General features: G+C 39.8%; 1 protein-coding gene and 1 long non-coding RNA gene across 5 annotated transcripts in view; one reads left to right on the plus strand and one right to left on the minus strand.

Annotated features, from left to right (window-relative positions):
- The window catches only part of LOC111263964 (uncharacterized), a 29,395-nt gene extending 14,607 nt beyond the window's left edge, over positions 1–14,788 (minus strand). The window contains exons 1-3 of one of the 4 annotated variants that reach the window (XR_015312500.1): positions 12,941–13,123; positions 9,743–10,364; positions 8,359–8,644 (exon numbers count right to left, since the gene is read on the minus strand). Coding sequence is in view for 3 of the 4 variants with exons in the window: in XM_022839505.2 (XP_022695240.1) it covers positions 14,667–14,715 (49 nt within the window). In the remaining variant the exon portion in view is untranslated. The other 3 variants (XM_022839505.2, XM_086969883.1, XM_022839506.1) reach the window with 3 other exon arrangements.
- On the plus strand, positions 13,330–17,634 carry LOC111263965 (uncharacterized). The gene is made up of 3 exons (XR_002682548.2): positions 13,330–13,463; positions 14,599–15,250; positions 17,333–17,634. It is a non-coding gene; the product is annotated as an uncharacterized LOC111263965 (long non-coding RNA).
- The last annotated feature ends 1,296 nt before the right edge of the window (positions 17,635–18,930 follow it).

Below are 18,930 nucleotides of genomic sequence, written 5' to 3' on the forward strand. Positions count from 1 at the left end.
CACGATGTTGTCAATAAATCTGACAACTTAACGAAACTCTCTCTCTCAAAGTAAGAACCAGTAAGTTAGTGACTTGACGAATAAGTATTTTATAGGATTACGAAAGGTAGTTTCCATGCGATTTTTCTGTCGTTCGAGCTTCTCACCGAGGTTTAGGTTATATCCTGCTGGTATTTATGTATCGCCTCTTTGTTTTTCTCCTAACTGAACGATGTGTTACTCTTTGGGCAAAAGGGTGAAGGAGAAAATTAGCGGTTAAGGCGTTGAAAGCAACAGCAAAGCATAAAGCGTCCGACCATGTGTCATTTCTCGATCTAGCGGCAACTTGATTACTCTAGTGTTTAACTTCTTTTGTTTTCTATACTTAACAGCTGTGGCTTGAGAAAGGCAAGCAAAAAGCCAACTTCGAAGAGAAAGAAAGAGGTCTAACCAGCGTCGCTTCTGCCACACACAGGCTGCTATGAGGAAGAGCTCCGGCTTCAGTTGCCTCCCCAGCTCGTTCGTACTGTGATACTTGTGCCACTACAACCATCAGTAGCAGGACGATTTACTGCCACAGCTAGCGTGACCATATTGAGGCCGATTCAAGACAGGAAACAATTTCTGAGAGCTAAAGCCGGTCCTATCACAAAACAACGCAACAGTCCGATAATGACCTCTCTCACGTTGGCTTTTTTCCGTGAAGATAAATGAATAACGCTGCTACTCGTAATCATGCTACCACGAGCACCCTAGCTACGTTCTGGTGTGTCTATGACAAACTAACAGGGCATAGCGGCTTCGCACTGGCCAAAGTTCGCTGACAACAACAGAGCTAGCGCCGGAGTCGACATCTTGTCCGGTGTGGCTTGACTGACACTGTCAAGAGGCTTGAACAAAAACTAAACGGAAAACTTACGACCGATTGACATCGAACAAGGCCGAACGGCCGTAGCCTGACAACAAGGAAAGAAACGACGGAGACGACGACAGCGACAGATAACAATTAATAAACGTGTCATTCTGCTGGAAGAGAAAAACGGACGGAATCCTTTTGTGACTGTTGGTGACTTCAAATCTGTCGCTGTTTTTCTGCAGTCTATTTAGCTAGTTGGCCCTTTATGGCGGCACATGGAAGAATAAAATAGAACGAAGTTATGTGTTTTTGCGTGTGCATAAACATCTTATCACCGGTGAAAGTTTTTTTAATATTTAGCGTTTTCGTTTCTTGGTTAAGGGCTGATATAGCTGGATCTATAATCTTACAAGTTTAATTCGGCTCGTCATATTACGAGTTTATTTTTTTTTATTGCCATAAAATGTAGTAAAGTGTCGATTTAAACTGATTGAAAAAGATCATTTAAATAGGTTCAGTATTTTTTAGCTACACGACCTCATCGATTCAAAGCCTTTGATTGCTTCCCTTAAAGAGCCAATCTACATTTATAGGAGAATTCTCATATCAAAACCATGTCCTTACATAGTATTGGTCCAAAAACAAATGCATGCGTTTACTACGCTACGATAGGCCATAGCACCTCTTGTAGCAGGATCCTACACTTCTCTATGAAGTAGAGAGCGTAAAAAATGATGATAATACTGCTTAGTTACCTTCTAAGAAATAATCTATTTCCAGCCAAAGGTTGCTTGGCATACGCTTACATTCGGAATATTTATAAATACTGTTATCTATCGTTTGCTACTTTTATCGGTATAAGCGTGCTGCTCCTTCTACGCACGTACTCACTTTAGCCTTGCACGTCCAAATTATTTAAATGGTACATTTTTTTTTGAAGGATTTCCGGCCACTTGTTTTCTGCTTTCATTCTTCTTTTGGTTTCTGTGACTATAGAAATACGCGTTCTATTGTAATAATAATGGCACGCTTTCGTGAACGCATCCGGGTGCGGATATCCTTAAAATCTTCCACATAAACGTTTAAATATAAGTATTTACTGTAATACTTATTTAATACACGATCACACAACTATCGAACTTTTGGCAAATACAGTTTGCGTATGCCAGTTTACGTAGGTAGGTTCGAGTTTTTTCAATAAAGGAATTCCTTAAAGGATATGAAAAAATTAGATAATAGGCTCAACTTGGTTTGTGTACGCCTCAGGCTTTTAGTGATAGTCGAAACCTCTGCAGATTTGAATTTGCCATAAAAATGAAATAATCGTAATTCCAAGCAAAGAAATGATGGTATAATAACTACAGTGATCAAATTTGGTTAACATATCCCATATGTATGATATGAACCGGATTTGGCCGTCCTATAAATTCTGTTTTTTTAAAGTTTATAATATGAATGTATGCACTTTCGGCGAAAACAAACCAAAAATTAAGCGTTACATGTTTGCCGCTACGCGCCTGCGCAATTAAAAACTACGACGAACAGAAATTTTCCGCAGCAAAATTATCTATAGGGCTTCACTTTTTTGGTGTTATAGGTAGATGCAAAATGTTTTTTTTTTTTATAAGTAAACGCCTTTATTTAGTATGAAATAGAACGAGAAATTAGATTGCCTTCTACTGCATGCGTCAGCAAGGCGTTGCATATTTTGTTTAGATTGCCTCCTTCATTGGTTACCCAAACAGTCACCCCTTTTATTAATGATTAGTTAGTATAACAGATAAGATACAGTTCACGAGGCCGACAAACAGTTAGCTATGTGCCTATCGTCTGAGAACGCTTACTGTTTTTGGCGTAACATTCAAACTATATTAACCAGAACCAGATAACCAGAACACGAGTATTATGTCGCATTGGTTAACTAAAGTTAAATAGTCCATATGTAATAGACTGATGCGCTAGACGCACACATTTCCGTAGGTGCACAGCTATACGACAACCCCATTGGATGTTGGTTTACTATAGTAGCAGGCATTATTGGCTGTACAGACTTCCATTGTGAAGCCGGCGGTTTCAGACAAGCTTCTTGATGTGACTCATACTTCGGGTAATACCTGCTAACATAATAAGCACATTTATCCCTAGCATTCGTGATGATTGGGAGATCAGTGCACACCGATATACGGTTAATATAAACCGACATTCTAACGGGACGGGCAGATCTGTCATACTATGCTATGCAACTTGAACAAAAAGAATGGATCTTACGTAAGGACAACGGCGGAATGTATGGAACGCTAAGAAGAAGGGGAACCGATTGGGGTTTGTTCGGGGAAGAGGTAAGAGACAGCAAGGCCAGGGTATCGCATGGTGTAGTCGACCATTGACATGGAGATGTAGATTGCCTTGCGATAGGCCGTTTGGTGTTTTGTGATGTAAATTACCTCTGCGAAGCTCGCCGCTCTAGCAGTCACAACAGGCAAAGCGAGACATAAAACACTCTAAGTAAGGTTCTCTGCACCTATTCTCTGGATCGCCATACTGGACCCGAGTAAGTCCAGTAAATTTGAGCTGATCATTTGATTCTATTCCGTCCAGTACAGAAAATACTGTACAACTTAATGCAGACAACTCAGTATCACCGGGCTGAGGACACTTCGATAAGTTAAAATAGAAGAATATCAGTTTTATGCTACCTGCGCTTGTTGCGTTTTAATTAAACCTGTAAAGGTGGTTCCAGTGTCGGGCACTCGGATGAAGCCGTACAGGCAAACAACTAAGGGTGACTGATACCTTATTAATTTATAAATGCATATTTGGGTAAGTTATATTTTTTATCTCCATTTCATTTGTCGTATATTAGCAACGCATTTGTACGTAACATAAAAATATATAAATAATAAGAAAATGTTGCTCTAAAGTAACTATATATTTCGATAACAATTTTAAATACAATGTTGTCTTCGTACCAAAAATGCCATCAAGTTCTGGTGAAATCTAGGAATTAACGAAGTACGAAATGCATAGAAGTCCTGCGCAAAACTATATATATATATATGTATATATATTATTAAAAGGGCTTGTATTTTTGCTAGATATACACGATGTTGGGTGGAGGTGCTTCACACAAATACGCTTACACAGACGGCCATTCGAACGGGACAGCCAGATCTTACAAAAGTAAACTACAATAGCAATTTAGATTCTACATCATTCTGAATTATTAAAACACGTCTTCGTTTTAATAGTTCTTCAGATGTGTGGATAAAGGAGGAATTTAGGTTATTAATAGGTTATTCATTAAGGTTAGGGTATTGGTTAGACGACGAAAATATGACAGATTTTTACCAGCTGATAGCTAACGCTATTCCAGTTCCTCTCATACTTTTTATCTCCACAGCGTTCCTTTTAGCTGTCGGGCGTATGGCAAACTTTGTATTATCCAGCGTACAAACAGCGCAAGAAAGACATTTATACATATGTCGTGGCCCCTTTAATTGAGTACGTTGAACGATACGGGCCCGAGACAGCCTAACATTTATATGTAAATATATGGGAGTTTTATTTATCGTAGTTTCGAATCAAGATCGTTGGCCAGTTGACGAATGTATCAGTGCAGTCTCACGTAAATACCGTGCACGAGTTTTCCAAGAACGAGTTCAAAGGGCATCTAACGCCGGTTGTTGCTGAAATCATTTCTTTAAATATTGCCGAAGCACTGTTATCCACTTTCTCCCTTTTACAGGTAGAATGTATAACATGCGGTACCTATAGACGGAATCAAAACGTTCTCGACTTCGACGAGCCTGACGCCATCGTACTTTGCGTACGGCTATTGATCATCTTTAACACATTTGTAGACACTGTGGCGACCTTTCAAAAACGTGCACAATTCCCACGTAAGATTTTTCCCTAATAGAGCTAAACTTATAATTGCTATGAAGAAGCAAAGCAAGACATAAGCGGCAGTGTAACGAGATTTCAAGATCTGCTAACAAAGGTGGCTATTTGGTTTGAATATGTTAGCTATGCACTTTTGGCTGCTTGCCCAGACGTCAACGCCTCGGTTGAAATTAATGAATCCTGGCAGGAAAAGCGAAAATCCGGCACCAACTCGAAATCTACGGCCTTTGTAACTGGCCAAACCAACGGAAAAGCAATTTCTCATTGCTATTATGAAGACAGTAAATCGAACCAGCCAAAGTCAACTTCTGTATAAGTAAACGGAGGTGCCTGTTCGGGTTTAAAACTATTCATTGACGGTACCTGAACAATTGTGGATGTGCTGTGAACCTTATGCAAACTTTCCTATGAAGACCAAAAGTTACGTTTATCTGTTGTGTTATTTTGCAAAAGTTAGCGCTGCTGTCATATTTTTTTACCAAGATCGTATATTGGCTACCTAATCCAATCAGCTATAATAACATCTGCACCTTGTCTCTACTAAGCACTACTTTGAAAAATCGAATTGATCCTGGAATTTTTTTTGTGTGTATTAATGAGCTATCGTGGAAACACCGCTTTATCACTTCCGATACCAGTTATATTCGTCGTTCGCAACTTTGAACAAACGTTTACCATAGATAGCAATTTTTTTTCCATGATAACAAACAGCCCATGTTATTATCACTATCGTTACTTATCATAATCATCGTAAGCCTAGCTCGACCCACAGTAAGCATCCGATAAACATATTAGTAATTAAAACAAGACTAAATGAAATTGAAGCTATAATTTAAGTTGTTTCCCAATCCTGAGCAGGTTCCAAACTGCAACAACAGAAGATACGATGTAATATAGGGTTTGGAACGTACAGATGTTTTGAAAGTGTTCGGTACTTCGTATTGCGTTTTTCTGCGAGAAAAGCAATAGCTTTTGTGACACCGAGTTCGTATACTCTCTCCTCGTGTCTCACCGGATGCTGCGTAGCACTATTTTAGATATTTCAAAAGATTATATATAAAATAATGATACGATTAGGAAAAGCCAATGTTTTAGAATGTTAATGGTTAAGGCGATCTTTTTGACTCACGTTTTCTTCATCTTCCAGCGCTTGAAGTCGTCGAAAATTTCGGTCCGACAGTATAATCAATTTAATGAATCACTATTAGTTCGATTAGCAAGTGGACTCAGCGATAGGCATGTTTGAACCAAGTATAAGCTTCGTGTTGTTACATAAAATGGCTAAATGCGGCCAGAAAAGAAAATCATATCTTCACCAGGTTGCGATTTACTAGATTTTTTAATTAGGTAATTAAATTTTACCACTGTATTATGATAACATTTACTAGTCTGTTAGGGAAATTGTTGTTTTTTTTTTAACTACTACCACATAGTTAAATCGGTATGATTTGTGAAACAACTTTATTAAGTAGATAGAGTTCTCTATAAAGAAATGTCTCTGACCAACATTTTAGAAAGAACTATCGGCCGTATCCTCAATAAACTGCACAGCAACTGTACAGGTTTATTGTTAGATACGGAATTGGAGTCGTTCACTGACGATTTGCATCTTTCGCTCTGGTAAAAATACGTCTCGTATCACCTATTTGTATATTACACTCGTCGTGTTAGTAAAGGAAGATGGAGTTACTTTCTAGTACAAATAACCCCCGTGCACTTCATACCCACTCTATTCGTCGTAGGTTTGAGCCATCGATCGTATTGGCGTGTTCGTCTTCCAGTCGTAACACACCCCCGCAATCGTTGAAGAACGCGCAATCATTAACTACAATGATTGACAGCAAATGGGCCTTTATAAAAGAGCCAGGAGCTATCTGAATACAGCCGTCAAAAAACAAAGTGAGAAAAGCCCAACTCAAGAAAATCAGTTTTTATTACGAAGGTTATATGACTTGTGTTGCCGTTTATCTATAGCTTAATTGAAATGTTCTAGAAATGCTTCCGCTCTATGTGTTAGACTACCTCGAACTTTAAGCAGAAATTCCCATTCGAAGAACTATGCCTATGGCATACTTTGTGTAGCTATATTGTCAAGTGTAGAATGTTTCATCTCTTTTATAATGTGTTTGATCTCACGCGGCTATAGTTCATTCGAAAAGGCTATATCTTGAAGTGTGCAAGCGAGCGTCTCTTAATAATGTACGGCCGTAGTAACTAGCACAACTTTAGGATACTTGAAGTGGTGCTACTCGGGAAAAAGAAACTTCGGAACGCACCTCATAAATAATTCGCTAACCTGAATGCAAATACTTTGTTACACATGAATAAGGGGTCTTCAGGTTAATCAATGGAAGTCAACAAAGCCATTCTGCGGATAACATGCTGCACTGTGTTGAGAATCCATACGAACCAAGCGATTGAACACCTGCGTAAGGCTCTTCAAAGTCCAATGCATATACCAAGTAAGCTCCTATGGAGATGAGAAAGAGAGACGGCGCTATGCCAAGCGGCACCGCGAAGAGATCGACCGCCCATACCGATAATGGACATTTTATTCAAAAAATCCGCAACCAAATCTGGTCAGCGTATTTTATGCATCACATGAATATGTCTGTCTACGCGTATCTACGCTTTTAGAACGAAGTCGTAACTTACCACAAACAGAGGGTAATCGCGATGCAAAATCATAGAACACGGTTGGCGAGGCACATGATGCTATAGGGCGACACAATCACAAACGCAGAATGGCACACGACCGAAGAAACCTCAATTGAACGAAATATTTTTACGCAATTTTAAAGCTTCACGTATAGATCCCTTTTCTTTGGTGCTCTTATGCTCTACCGCAATGTAAGCGACTAGAAACGACGAGAATTTGTTAACTTTCAAGTTTTTTGAGACTGGTGTCAGCGCTAGATCTTGCCCAGGACTACAGAGATCAATCTGCTACTCTTGTAGAATAAAGTTTGCATCCTCAAAGACCAAGGAGTCAGTTAGCTCCATGAAGAGTCCTAGCACCCATTATATATATGTTGACGGTCGTTTGACTAACTTAAGCGCTCTTATTAATAACGAAACCCGTGAGCTTACATACCGTGTCCTAATTTCTACTTTTGTCCCAGCTAGCCTTTCTTCCGCCGCTTTTTGCAACCTATTTCGTCACTAAGTAAAGGGTATCCTTCCACCTAAAACAGTGGGTAGTTATTTATGCAGAAGCAGTTCATGGTGACTTCCTGGAAAATAACGAACATTACATAATCTTCGTGGATGAAGGCAGTTCTCATAAATCTATCGTTGAAACGCGCTCCGTTACTAAACCAGCTCTGCGCTGATTCCAGAAATAAGGGCAGGCATAAAACAATACCATACGACTAATACGATTGGGACTGACGACCCATGTTACACCCAGTCAAGGCCAGCTAGAAACGCGGAGCCTTCGGTGGAAATGAGTTGCCGATCTTTAATTCGATACGTAGTTATTTAACTATCGATGTGTACGTACTGGATGAGTATAACTCGAAGCAAGTCTATGTTAATACATAGAATATAGTAATATGATGCTTTTTTTTTTTTATCGTTATACACTGTTTATACATAAAATAGTTAAAAAATACTGCCCGTAGAAAAATACAATACGTTTATTTGAAAGCCACTTCCGCAGGCCATATATTTTGCTCAGCCGACTACGATAACAGAGGTTCCTAACCTGCAAATTAACGACTTTTTCAGTCCACTCTGGGAGTAACTTTTGAAGTTTCACTTGCATTTGTAGTACGTCAATTTGAAGTTTGCCGTGTCGTTTAAGTCGGCTCAGACACGCTCGTTGTATGAAGCTCACTACAGTTTGTCGGGACCGCATTTCAGTTTATCTATGTAACAGGATTAGGATCGGAAATGCGTGACCACCTAAAATCATCAGGAAGTTCACGAACAGTTGGGTTGGTTACTGATAACAAAGCTGTAGTTCTTTACGATTGGACATTCAAAAAGACTGAAATATCATACAATAATAATACGCACTCTGTAATAATATACGTATATAATTTTTAAAAGAAAATTTAGTAAACTACGCGGTTTTCGATGATATATACGCGACATTTTGCGCGTAGCGTCAGTCACCAAAAGGTAAAACCATGGAGCTTTTCTGTGCATTCGAAGCGCTAGATCAGGAAAGAAACATATGCACCTCTATACGAACTTGTTTTGCTTATTGTGATTACTCCAACGTTTGTAATATTAACGATCATTAAATCGATGCTCACTCAGACGGGACTAGGTCATTTACATCTTGTACTGCGAAGACGCTGTTAAAATCATCTCTTTTGATTCCCGAACGAACGGCTTAAGAAAACTATATAATTGGTACGAATTAAGTTTTGTCATAATTTACCTTGTAAAAACCTTCATTAAAAAAACAGTTACACAAAAAGCATTGAAAAACACAGAGTTTCATGTTATCATCTTTGTTGTTCATATCTTTTCGTTGATTTCAATATCTTCTTTGTTTCGAGATGGCCCATTCGTTGTCCAAGTACTTACGGAAGAGAACAAACTTGGTTTTTTGTTATTTAAATTCATATGGAACGAATACTAGCGAGTGCCAGTGTTTGTGCATAATGAGCGCGAATATTAATTTCTATAGACCATGTTGGCAAAATCATTTTTCAGTCAGCTTTACAGGCAATCCATAAACTGCCTATATGTGTACTAGGTACTAATACTTGCTTCTCTATTTAGGTGCCTAGATACGTCTGCATGGGGTTCCAATGAACGTAACTGTGCAATAATGTATTTACTTCTTCCCATTTCCTTTCTCTCGTTATAGATACAAACAGCGGAGATTGGAGTATTATTTGATTTCTATGCTTAGCCACTTTTGCTCTGCACTAAGTATGTGCCGTGTCTAATGTGTGTGTTTGTGCGCGCGTAAGTGCTGTATGTTTATGCAGACAGGCACGAGCCGCATGTAGAAATGCCGCCTTCGTCATAAAGGCTTGTAGTTACCATCCCGATACGCAAGTTGGTTTCGGCTGAGGAAGCACCAGCTCGTTCGTCCGACTACCGCTGTATGGCCGCTTCCCTACTTCCCAATCCCAGGTCAGTGCAGCCTGCATTGTGCTGTTCTCCTGTGGGTAACGGCCTGACTGCGTTCTCTGACTATGACTAAGGCTAGAACTTAGGCTAGGACGACGTTGGCAATGATCGTCGCCGTCCACGTCGCTGGGTAGGTCGGCCCATTGGAGGGCGATGAGCAGTGAGCAGCAGTCATGGACTCGACCTCGAAACTCGTCGGTTTGACCGACTGACTAATGAGGCAACTTTTTACCCCTAGGGGCAGACGGCGGCGATCTGCCAACAGCAGCAATAGTTGCACCCAAAGCCAGCCACAAAGAGCAGTCAGCGGTTCACCGTCGAAAATGCTTGCTAGATCGCATGCGGTGCGCTCGGTTTGCATCTCTCCGCGCAAGCGGAACAGTTCTGCGGCGAGGAGAAACCGCCAACGGTGTTTAGGCGGGGACACCACATCGCGTCAATGGCCTTGCGCGAACTCTCCACGGTCAGCGTATTAGTTTCATGTAACTGGACCCTCATCATAGGTTCAATTAGAGTGGCAATGGAGGGTTCTCTGAAAATCATTATTATGGTGATAGTCACACAGAATAGGGAAATGATAATAGGCCTTTCGACACAGATAAAAAGACAGCTTGTTTTATTGGCTTTCAAAGTACAAGTTGAATATAAAAAAAAATGTTATCCAAATATTTTTTAGAAAAATGATAAGGCAAAAGAAATCTCTGACACAACAGAATAAGTCAGATACGTCAGGCGTAAAGACACACGCAACAATAGCATTAGCGTACCATATATATAGCACATAATATATTCAGTGCTTTTGTAAACAAAAACTCGTACAGAATATCCAACGATTTCCTTTAAGAATCTTATATTCTACCTACCAGATCATCATTTGGTTGGATGAACCCGTAACAGCCAAGGAGATCTATTGACGATATACAGCTTACACTCGTGGACACCTTTCGAATAAACATCACGGTGAAAGGACGGCATTGAGCAGCGTTTTATTCTGAATTTCCCGTTACACGTTATTAGGTTTTAAAGCTTAACGGTTTTCGTTTGACAATTTCTTTTTCTGATCAGGCGACCTTTAATTTTAACGCTTGTACGTATTTTATTTTAAATCGAAATACACCCCCCCCCCCCCTGTTATTTTTCACTTTTTGCTACCCCAATGGTGATTTCTTTATTCTCCTGCTGTGGAAGTCTGGCGTATGACGGCCTATAAAATGTAAAGACGTCATTTGAAAATCGATTGTACACAATAATCGATATACTAAAAAAGATGATAATTCCTGGTCAGTATGATGGATGGCAGGAAGTTTCAATTCTTGCCGCCGGAATCGACCGTTGTCATTGGTTACCTCTGTTACCTTGTTAATGCAGAATCTCACGACTCATCATAGAGGTCGATTTTTATCAGTACACCTCATCGAGCGTAACTGACATATTAGGACACATAAAACCGCCGTAAGTAACAGCTGCATTAGATCACCAAATAAATTAAATTTACTTTAGTGTGAAGTGGCGCCAGTTTCGCATTTACCTACTGATGTGACTATCTGCAATTATCGTCCTTCTAAATTAAAGTAAGGATATATAGCGTAGGAACAAAGAGGAAACTATCTTTACATATTCGTTTGCTGAAACCATGCAGTATTTTTTTGCTTTAGCTTATCTATTTAACAAGGCAAATAATATGGTATTTTTACGTACACCGAACCCAAATGCTAAACCCTGCAAGCCTTTAGATGAATCGGTTACTGTTTGTTACTCGCTTTGCTATTTGTGTCCGCACAAAACTCATTTTGCAACTCAGAAACCACGGCTCAGAGCATCTCCACAAGCAGATCTTTCTCTAGCTACAAAATGCATCTCTCTCTCTACATTGCATGCTCTAACTACATGGCAAGCTCTAACCCCTGCCGTAGTTTCAAAATGGAGCCTAAGTTTGTATTTTTCCAATCATTGCAATTCAACCCCTAACAGCCCCTTAACTATGCCTCTTATTATAAGCACACATGCGATACAGATATATATACCCGCTGGTTGTAACGCTTTGGCATCTTTGTTACACTTTCTTTTCAGTCGATATAATATATGATATAACTTGCAATGAAAAAGGTAAAATCTGCAAAAGCCAAGACAAGCCTCAAACTGTTCCGTCAATCATCACTTTGCGCAATGATTTATCTTCATCATTTAGTCAAATGTATTAACTAAGTGAAACGTTTCTATGCCACCTCCCCTGCGGCAATGACCATGTACAACTTTGAGCAGGGAGATATAAATAAAAAAAAGGAAGTCATTGTATGACGTTAAGTTTTAGTTTTGATCTTGTTCTTACTACCAAATAAACGTATGGTATATTCGAATCAAGTTCCTTCAGCAGAACTGTAGCGTACACTGTTAAGCAAAATGAGTTATTTCTTTTTAAATTAGTGAGAATTACCTTCCTAGTTATCATCTAGGTAAGTGTGTCAAACAGTTGGCTGGGTCGAGTAGCAAGCATCGTCGTAACAAATACCGGATCCATTCTTAGAGTCATCCTTGAAAGATGAACCATATGTAGAAAAGCACTTTTGACATGTGTCAGAGCTTTCTTGTTTTGTGTTTCAGACTCAGACGAAATTTGTTTCGTATATATCACATCTTTGATAACGTTACTGATTAGCTCACAAAATGAATCCTCTTACAAATTGTGTAGCCTCTGCAAAGATGTAACGAATCCATATCTAAATAACAATGCGCCCATATCTAAATACTGCACAGACTTGTATTTAAAACCTATTCATTACGGACACGACATACCTGGAAAAAAGAACATAAGAGGTGCAATGAATGAATTCAATCTGACGCATAGTTAGCAAATGCAACAGTGGCGATAGCTATTGCATAGTCGTTCCTGTCACGTTCTGTAGCTAGCGCCAGGGCATTTGTCACGGAACACAAGCACTGCTACCATTACCACGACAATTATTACTGCTACTAGTATACTCCCATTAAGGGAAAACCCAGTCAATTTTACTGCCAGCACACGATTATTTTAAAAAGGACATCTATCTAGCTATTTGCCATTGATATGACACCCTGTGCCATTGGCTTTTTGGTCTGACTTTCACGTACCGCACGCTTGGATGCATTATAGACGATACGTTATTGCCATCATAAATCGAGACATATTTGTCAGTACGGCCAGCGCTAACCGTCAATAATCCGTCGGACGTATCGGCCAGATAGCCTCGTTCTCTCCTCAAAAGGTTCCACAATAGTGCCAGATTCGGCTAAGCGATACCGCTATAGCCGGTTAACAGTTAGCTTTTTTAGAGGCATGTCGCGGATGTTTCGGGTGTGCAAGTGGGAGTGAGATGTTACGCGTAAGAAATACAACGCCCAGAAATAATCGTCTTCTTTTCTTTTTAGCGGAAGCTGGTGGAACGAACAGCGGAGACACTCACACAGCCTCACACACGCTCACACACACACACACACACACACTTGAACAAAGCTCGTTGATCCCATGCATCCCCGAGATCGTCCATCAGCAGAAGCTTGTTGAGGCGTGCTAACACTACACTGCAGAGGGAAAGTGCGTATGATTGTGAAAACCTCAGCGTTGAGATCGGCTTAAGGACTTATTGTGTGAGCTGTAAGTAGGACTGATTGAAATAGGAGTATGTCGGGGTGCGGCGACACGTCTAGCTGTAGAATATCGTTAAGATATTCGGCGATTCCGCCGCTGTCGCTCGTTGACTACCGCGTCATGCTAATGACTCAAATGTACATGATGTTACTTGTTCAAGAAAATCCAATTTTACTGTTTTTTTTTGTAAGTATACTATCAATCCAGATAGCAATTGAATGTTAACTGTCGTCAGTATCGACGATTTTTAAGTTGACCTTATTTTTCAAAAATCCAGCCTAAACGAGCGAGTTTCGGCGATAAATAATGAGGCACCTAGATAATTTTTTAGATGCGTCAGTCTAATCAACGTAGTTACGTTTAGTTGCACATTACGTATTGTACATTTATACGGTCTTCCACTGAATTCGCATTCGTTTTGCTTATGGATCGTTTTCTACGCTACTTAGCAGAGCCCATTTTTCTACTCTTGATGCATTGCGGGTCCATCTTCGCTGAACTCCTTAATTAAAATTTCCACGAAACAGAACCAGACTGCTTACGAAAAGAACCGATCTGAGACTTCTTCGTTCTAGGCAGCCGTGTCTTCCGCATACGATGATATTGTTCATAGCCGAACTGTGAACTGCGACCGGAGCAAGAACGAGCTCTAGATAAAAAAAAAAAATGTATGCTCTCTTTGCTACGTATTTTGAGTCCTTTTTGCGTATTCCCTTTTTTAGGCCAATTACCCGTGTCATTTTTTTCAGCGAACGTTAGCATATTTGTTTCACTGATAGTATCGATTTCCGTATGGGTCGATGTACCTAGCTTGAATGTATGTCAGAAATATCGCTTCCCGTGGCCGGTCAGCATAACAAAAAGTTAAATATACCTGACAAATAATTGTATTGTATTGATATGAAAGATAATTTGACGGCCAAGGAGGATACCCAAACGTGCTTCGTATCGATATTTAACGTAGTTTTCAACGAGGACGACTACTGAAGCAAAAATGAAAAATGGCTAAACAGAGTGAAAAGATGGCGGTAGATATTTTGCTTTATTTGCGCGAACTTTAGAGTATGTGACTCTGGATCGTTGCACTCGATGTGAGGTAAATTAACAACTCATTACTCCAACTGCTTTTTTTCTATTTAAGGCAACCCTTTTTGTGTGGGACTAGAGGCTACTCGTTCTACTACTTCGAAGAAGAAACCCATCACTCACCATCATAAATGAATTGCGCAGATGTCTCAGTTCTATTCGGAGTCCTCATATGAATGTCTCCGGAACCTCCTTCTCGGCCATTTTTTTTTTTGTTTGGAGGCTTTATTTCACCGCGATGCTTTGAATCTGCCTACGAGAGAGCTGCTCCACTTTCAGCTGCATCCAGGAATAGCAGAACTCTACGTTCTACATGAAACGATACCCAGGGCTATTGCTTGGTCAACAACAAATACGACCTCTTTTCGAAAGCTCCGCGTAACAACTCTGTTCCTATGCACTTCTGTATCGCACGTTTGGCTCATCCCACCGTAGACACTACCGCGTTCGGTAGGTGTGAACGAACATTTTGACTGCTGTCCTAGCATTTTCCATCTTAGTATATCGTAGTGGCTCATTCGAGAAGGCCGTAAATGACGACAGCGACATAAAATGAAAGCGAGAAAAGAGGCAAGGTAGACATTCAACTGGGTGACACTGAGATACCGACTGCTCGCTCACTGTGAGCCCAATAGCTACTGCGTTTCCCACAGTGGCGTCTGACATCGTTACGGCTCCACTGATCACCTTTACGAACAAGCTTAGTGGTAGGTCTATGTTGTCCTAATCCTATAGCTTGAGAGCCTCTGAATGCTACTAAGTGCTGCACAAATCTGCTTTAACTAGCTGTTTTAACTGTCTCGCGCTGGCACCACTAACACATTTGGATCCCAGGAATGGAGTGAAGTTATAATCCCTCTCATTGAATCCCTACCCTGATTCAGTCGAGACACTTCAGCCACAAATCCATAATAACCTGCTGATACTTTGCTACGGATTGGTATCGCTGCCAGACATCGTATGAATATATACTAGTGACCAGACCGGTTAGCTGGGCGTCAATGGCACAGACTGCTGTCTCGAGCTCCTTTCGTTAGTGGTAGCGGTGGTTGTACTTCCGCTGATGTATCCAGACTGTCTACTTAAAGTTAGGATTTAATCGCGCTATATAGGCGTCAAGTATCGTAAGCACAATGTTGTCTGAAACGGATGGACGAGTCGATGATTGAAAGCAATGGCGGGAGGGAACTTGAGATGTCGCGAACTCAGTAGCTACTCATTGGCATCAATGCCTACCAGTTTACGTATGGAAATAGATACGGCATACGTGATTCCTACCAATGTCCTGGTGCTGTCGCAGGCAAGAGGCCAGCCGCCTGAAAAGACCGGATTGTAATTATTTTCGTGAGTGTTCCAAAATCAAACAGCGTTAATTAGTAGGAGAACAGAGTGGGTTATTAGATCATCCGGGGAAACGGCTAGATGCGGCACTTATCTGATGTTTATCTGGAAGTTATTTGTGATTTAGAACTTTTACTTCGGAACTTTTACCGGTATAACTATTAATAATTTATGTCTAATCAGAACAGGAGTCTTAATTTTGAACTGAGTCCATGCCGAAGGATGCTGCAATAAGTTAAAAAAATACAATAATTTGATAAGTTTTAAAAAGAACTAGAAATAGCCCGGGTGAAAAAGTAACGATTTTATAATCCAGATCTCGTAGCCTAGCATCATTCGACCATTTGCAGGAGGAATGAAGTGTCATATAGCGATACTTCTAAAATAACGTACACTCTTTCAGACCGATATAATCTAGCTCCGGTACTCAAAAACGTAATGAAAATAATAAGCACTTTTTTCGCCCACCCTTGAACTAGACTATACGTTTTTATTGAACCCACATAGTAGCGAAGTACTTTGTAGTGTACAACGATGGTAACAGTCAGGAAAATTATTTTAATTAAATGCAGTTATCCGCCTTCGATCTGGTCGAGTTTTTAGGTTGGCTTTACTCGAATGAAGATCTTTTAACGAGTTCGGCAAAATCTTGTTTTTTTCTTTGTCGATTTCTGTTTAGTACAATGACCTAATTGCTCGCCAAGTAAAATTCGGTTTCTCAGAACCGCTCGGGCTTAAACTGGGTTTAGCCTGTCGGTACAACAAGGTTTAGTTAGTAAATTATAATCGTTTTTTTCACCGAAAATAGAACTATATTCTAAGTCACCAAGTTGTCTTAAGCGTCTGAGCCTTTTGTTCTCTCTGCACTGGCTGCTGAGGGCAATTCTGAATACTAACAGCATTGGTAGAACCTAAGGTTCCAAGGTAAGAAATATTCTCTACATGCTTAGTATTCAGTGTGAATAAGATATTTAACTTCCATTGATTTTTACAATACTTCAAGTTTAGTTCTGTTTATCTGCATCTTTTTCTAGCCGCGCAAAGTGCTCGGCAAACGGCCCACTTTTACTGATAAAGCTGGAGTCTATATGAGTGTGTTTTGTTGTCTCGTTGCTTCCGCTTCTTCTGTTATAGCATTGCATATGAAGGGCTATTTATATCCTACCATCTAACTCTATACACATAGATCTTTGTATTATTACGCTACTTAGATTCAGTGTCTACCCCCTTCCTAGCATCTTCCCAGCTAAGAATTTTGCTGCAAAAAAGTTGTTTTTTGAACCCGATTTTTCGGCCTTCCTCATGTCGTCTAATGTCCACAGACATCGGTTCAATAGTTCCCGAGAAAATGTACTGGAAAATACGTAAGCTTCTGGGCCACGTTGTAGAACTTATAAACTAGCTTGCATTTTTATTGACTTTGTCTTTTTTGACTTTTATTCAAACAGGCCAACTGTTAACAGCTAGTTTGCGGCAATGTACGCCTACTTTGTACTCATTTGAGAGCCATCTTCGCTTTCTGGTACAGGATCTCCAATCCTACAACCATGAGAACCCTCTACAATCTTATCGCTGCGGCCAGCAAACTGCCTTATGGGGCACGCACTTGTACTACGCTTCCGATAGGCTTTCAGCTGAATGATGGCGAAAATCGAGCGAAGGTCTTCAATAAATTTAGAATACTAGAAAAATATCATAGAATACTGAGAAATTAACCTGAATATTCTAAACAAAAGGTCTTCTATCATAAGGATAATTTGTTTTTCTTGTCTAGTCTAGCCCACGATTGTATATCCATTGTAGGAGATTGCGTTTGAGAGCTAGGGAATTAATTGTAGACCGAAATACCAAAAGGGATCATCATCATCAATATGTTATTTCCTAAGTGTTGTTTTGAGATTTCGGAATATAATCACTTTTGTTAATGTCTATCAAATGTTTGGTTTCTAGAAATGTTTAAGTTATTGCACCCACTGCATCACAGCTATATAATTAACTCACAAGTTAGATGTCCCATTTATATCCAGCAATTCGTCCGTACACCTAACCTACTTTATACTTACTTATGTGCGGTGGAAAATACTGTTTAGTTTGCAGTAGTCCTAGTCTATTTCGTAATATCGTAATAGGTTGTGCATTTTTTTTAGTGGTATTATATTATTAGGGTCTGGGTGACCACCGTCATTATTGTTTCTCAATATAATTACATTCATAATGTATAATGTTGAATTTATTCTAGTCTTCAGGCGTATACCATAATGTTCTATTTGGGCAAAGCGTCAGGTCGTGCGGTAACGACGGTTCAGCACTACTCGTAGAAGCAGCTATTAAAAAGATAATTATCTCTGTTTGTACGCACAAAGACGTGTCTGTTCGTATGAAAAATCTGTCCTTGTGATCTTCTATTAGGTATTGTTATAGCCAGCTGGTAAGGTATTTGATGCTATTTCGAAAACGCATCTGCGAATTTATGCGCATGACGATCATGATCGGCTTAGATAACACGCAAGAAACAGGCAGGACGTACAAAATGACTGTATATGGATTTCACGAGCCTTTAGCAAACGATTTTTGGTCAATTTATACATTGTATGTCGTCTTTGGATATCTGCAATTATACTCTGATTGACTCTCATCAGACAATATTAGCTACCCTGTCGTTCAGTTATGCCCTAAGTTATAAGGTGCAAACATATTGGCTTTAGCGAAACAACAGTTCATTGCTCGTGCAATCTATTTGAGTTCAGACTTCGAAAGGTTAAGGATCATACAAAGGCTCGTTACAGCTTCGGGCCTTAAATGAAAAAGAGAACTCCTATTATCACTGCCGCTTTTAAGCGAAACGGAACATGGACAGTGCATTTTCGCTCATCTACAGATAGTGAGGTGTACTTTTCAAAGAATAAGCTGATAGAGCGGCTTCAGAAAAAATGAACTTAGAAACTGAATCTTGTAAATCTCTACCCGTCTGCTAATAGCGCGCAATTAAAAAAATACTCAAGTTTTTAAACACGCTCTGATGAATTGGATAAGCTGATATATTTAA

The sequence above is a fragment of the Varroa jacobsoni genome, unplaced genomic scaffold (assembly GCF_002532875.2).
Source record: "Varroa jacobsoni isolate VJ856 unplaced genomic scaffold, vjacob_1.0 scaffold_805, whole genome shotgun sequence".
Lineage (NCBI taxonomy): Eukaryota > Metazoa > Arthropoda > Arachnida > Mesostigmata > Varroidae > Varroa > Varroa jacobsoni.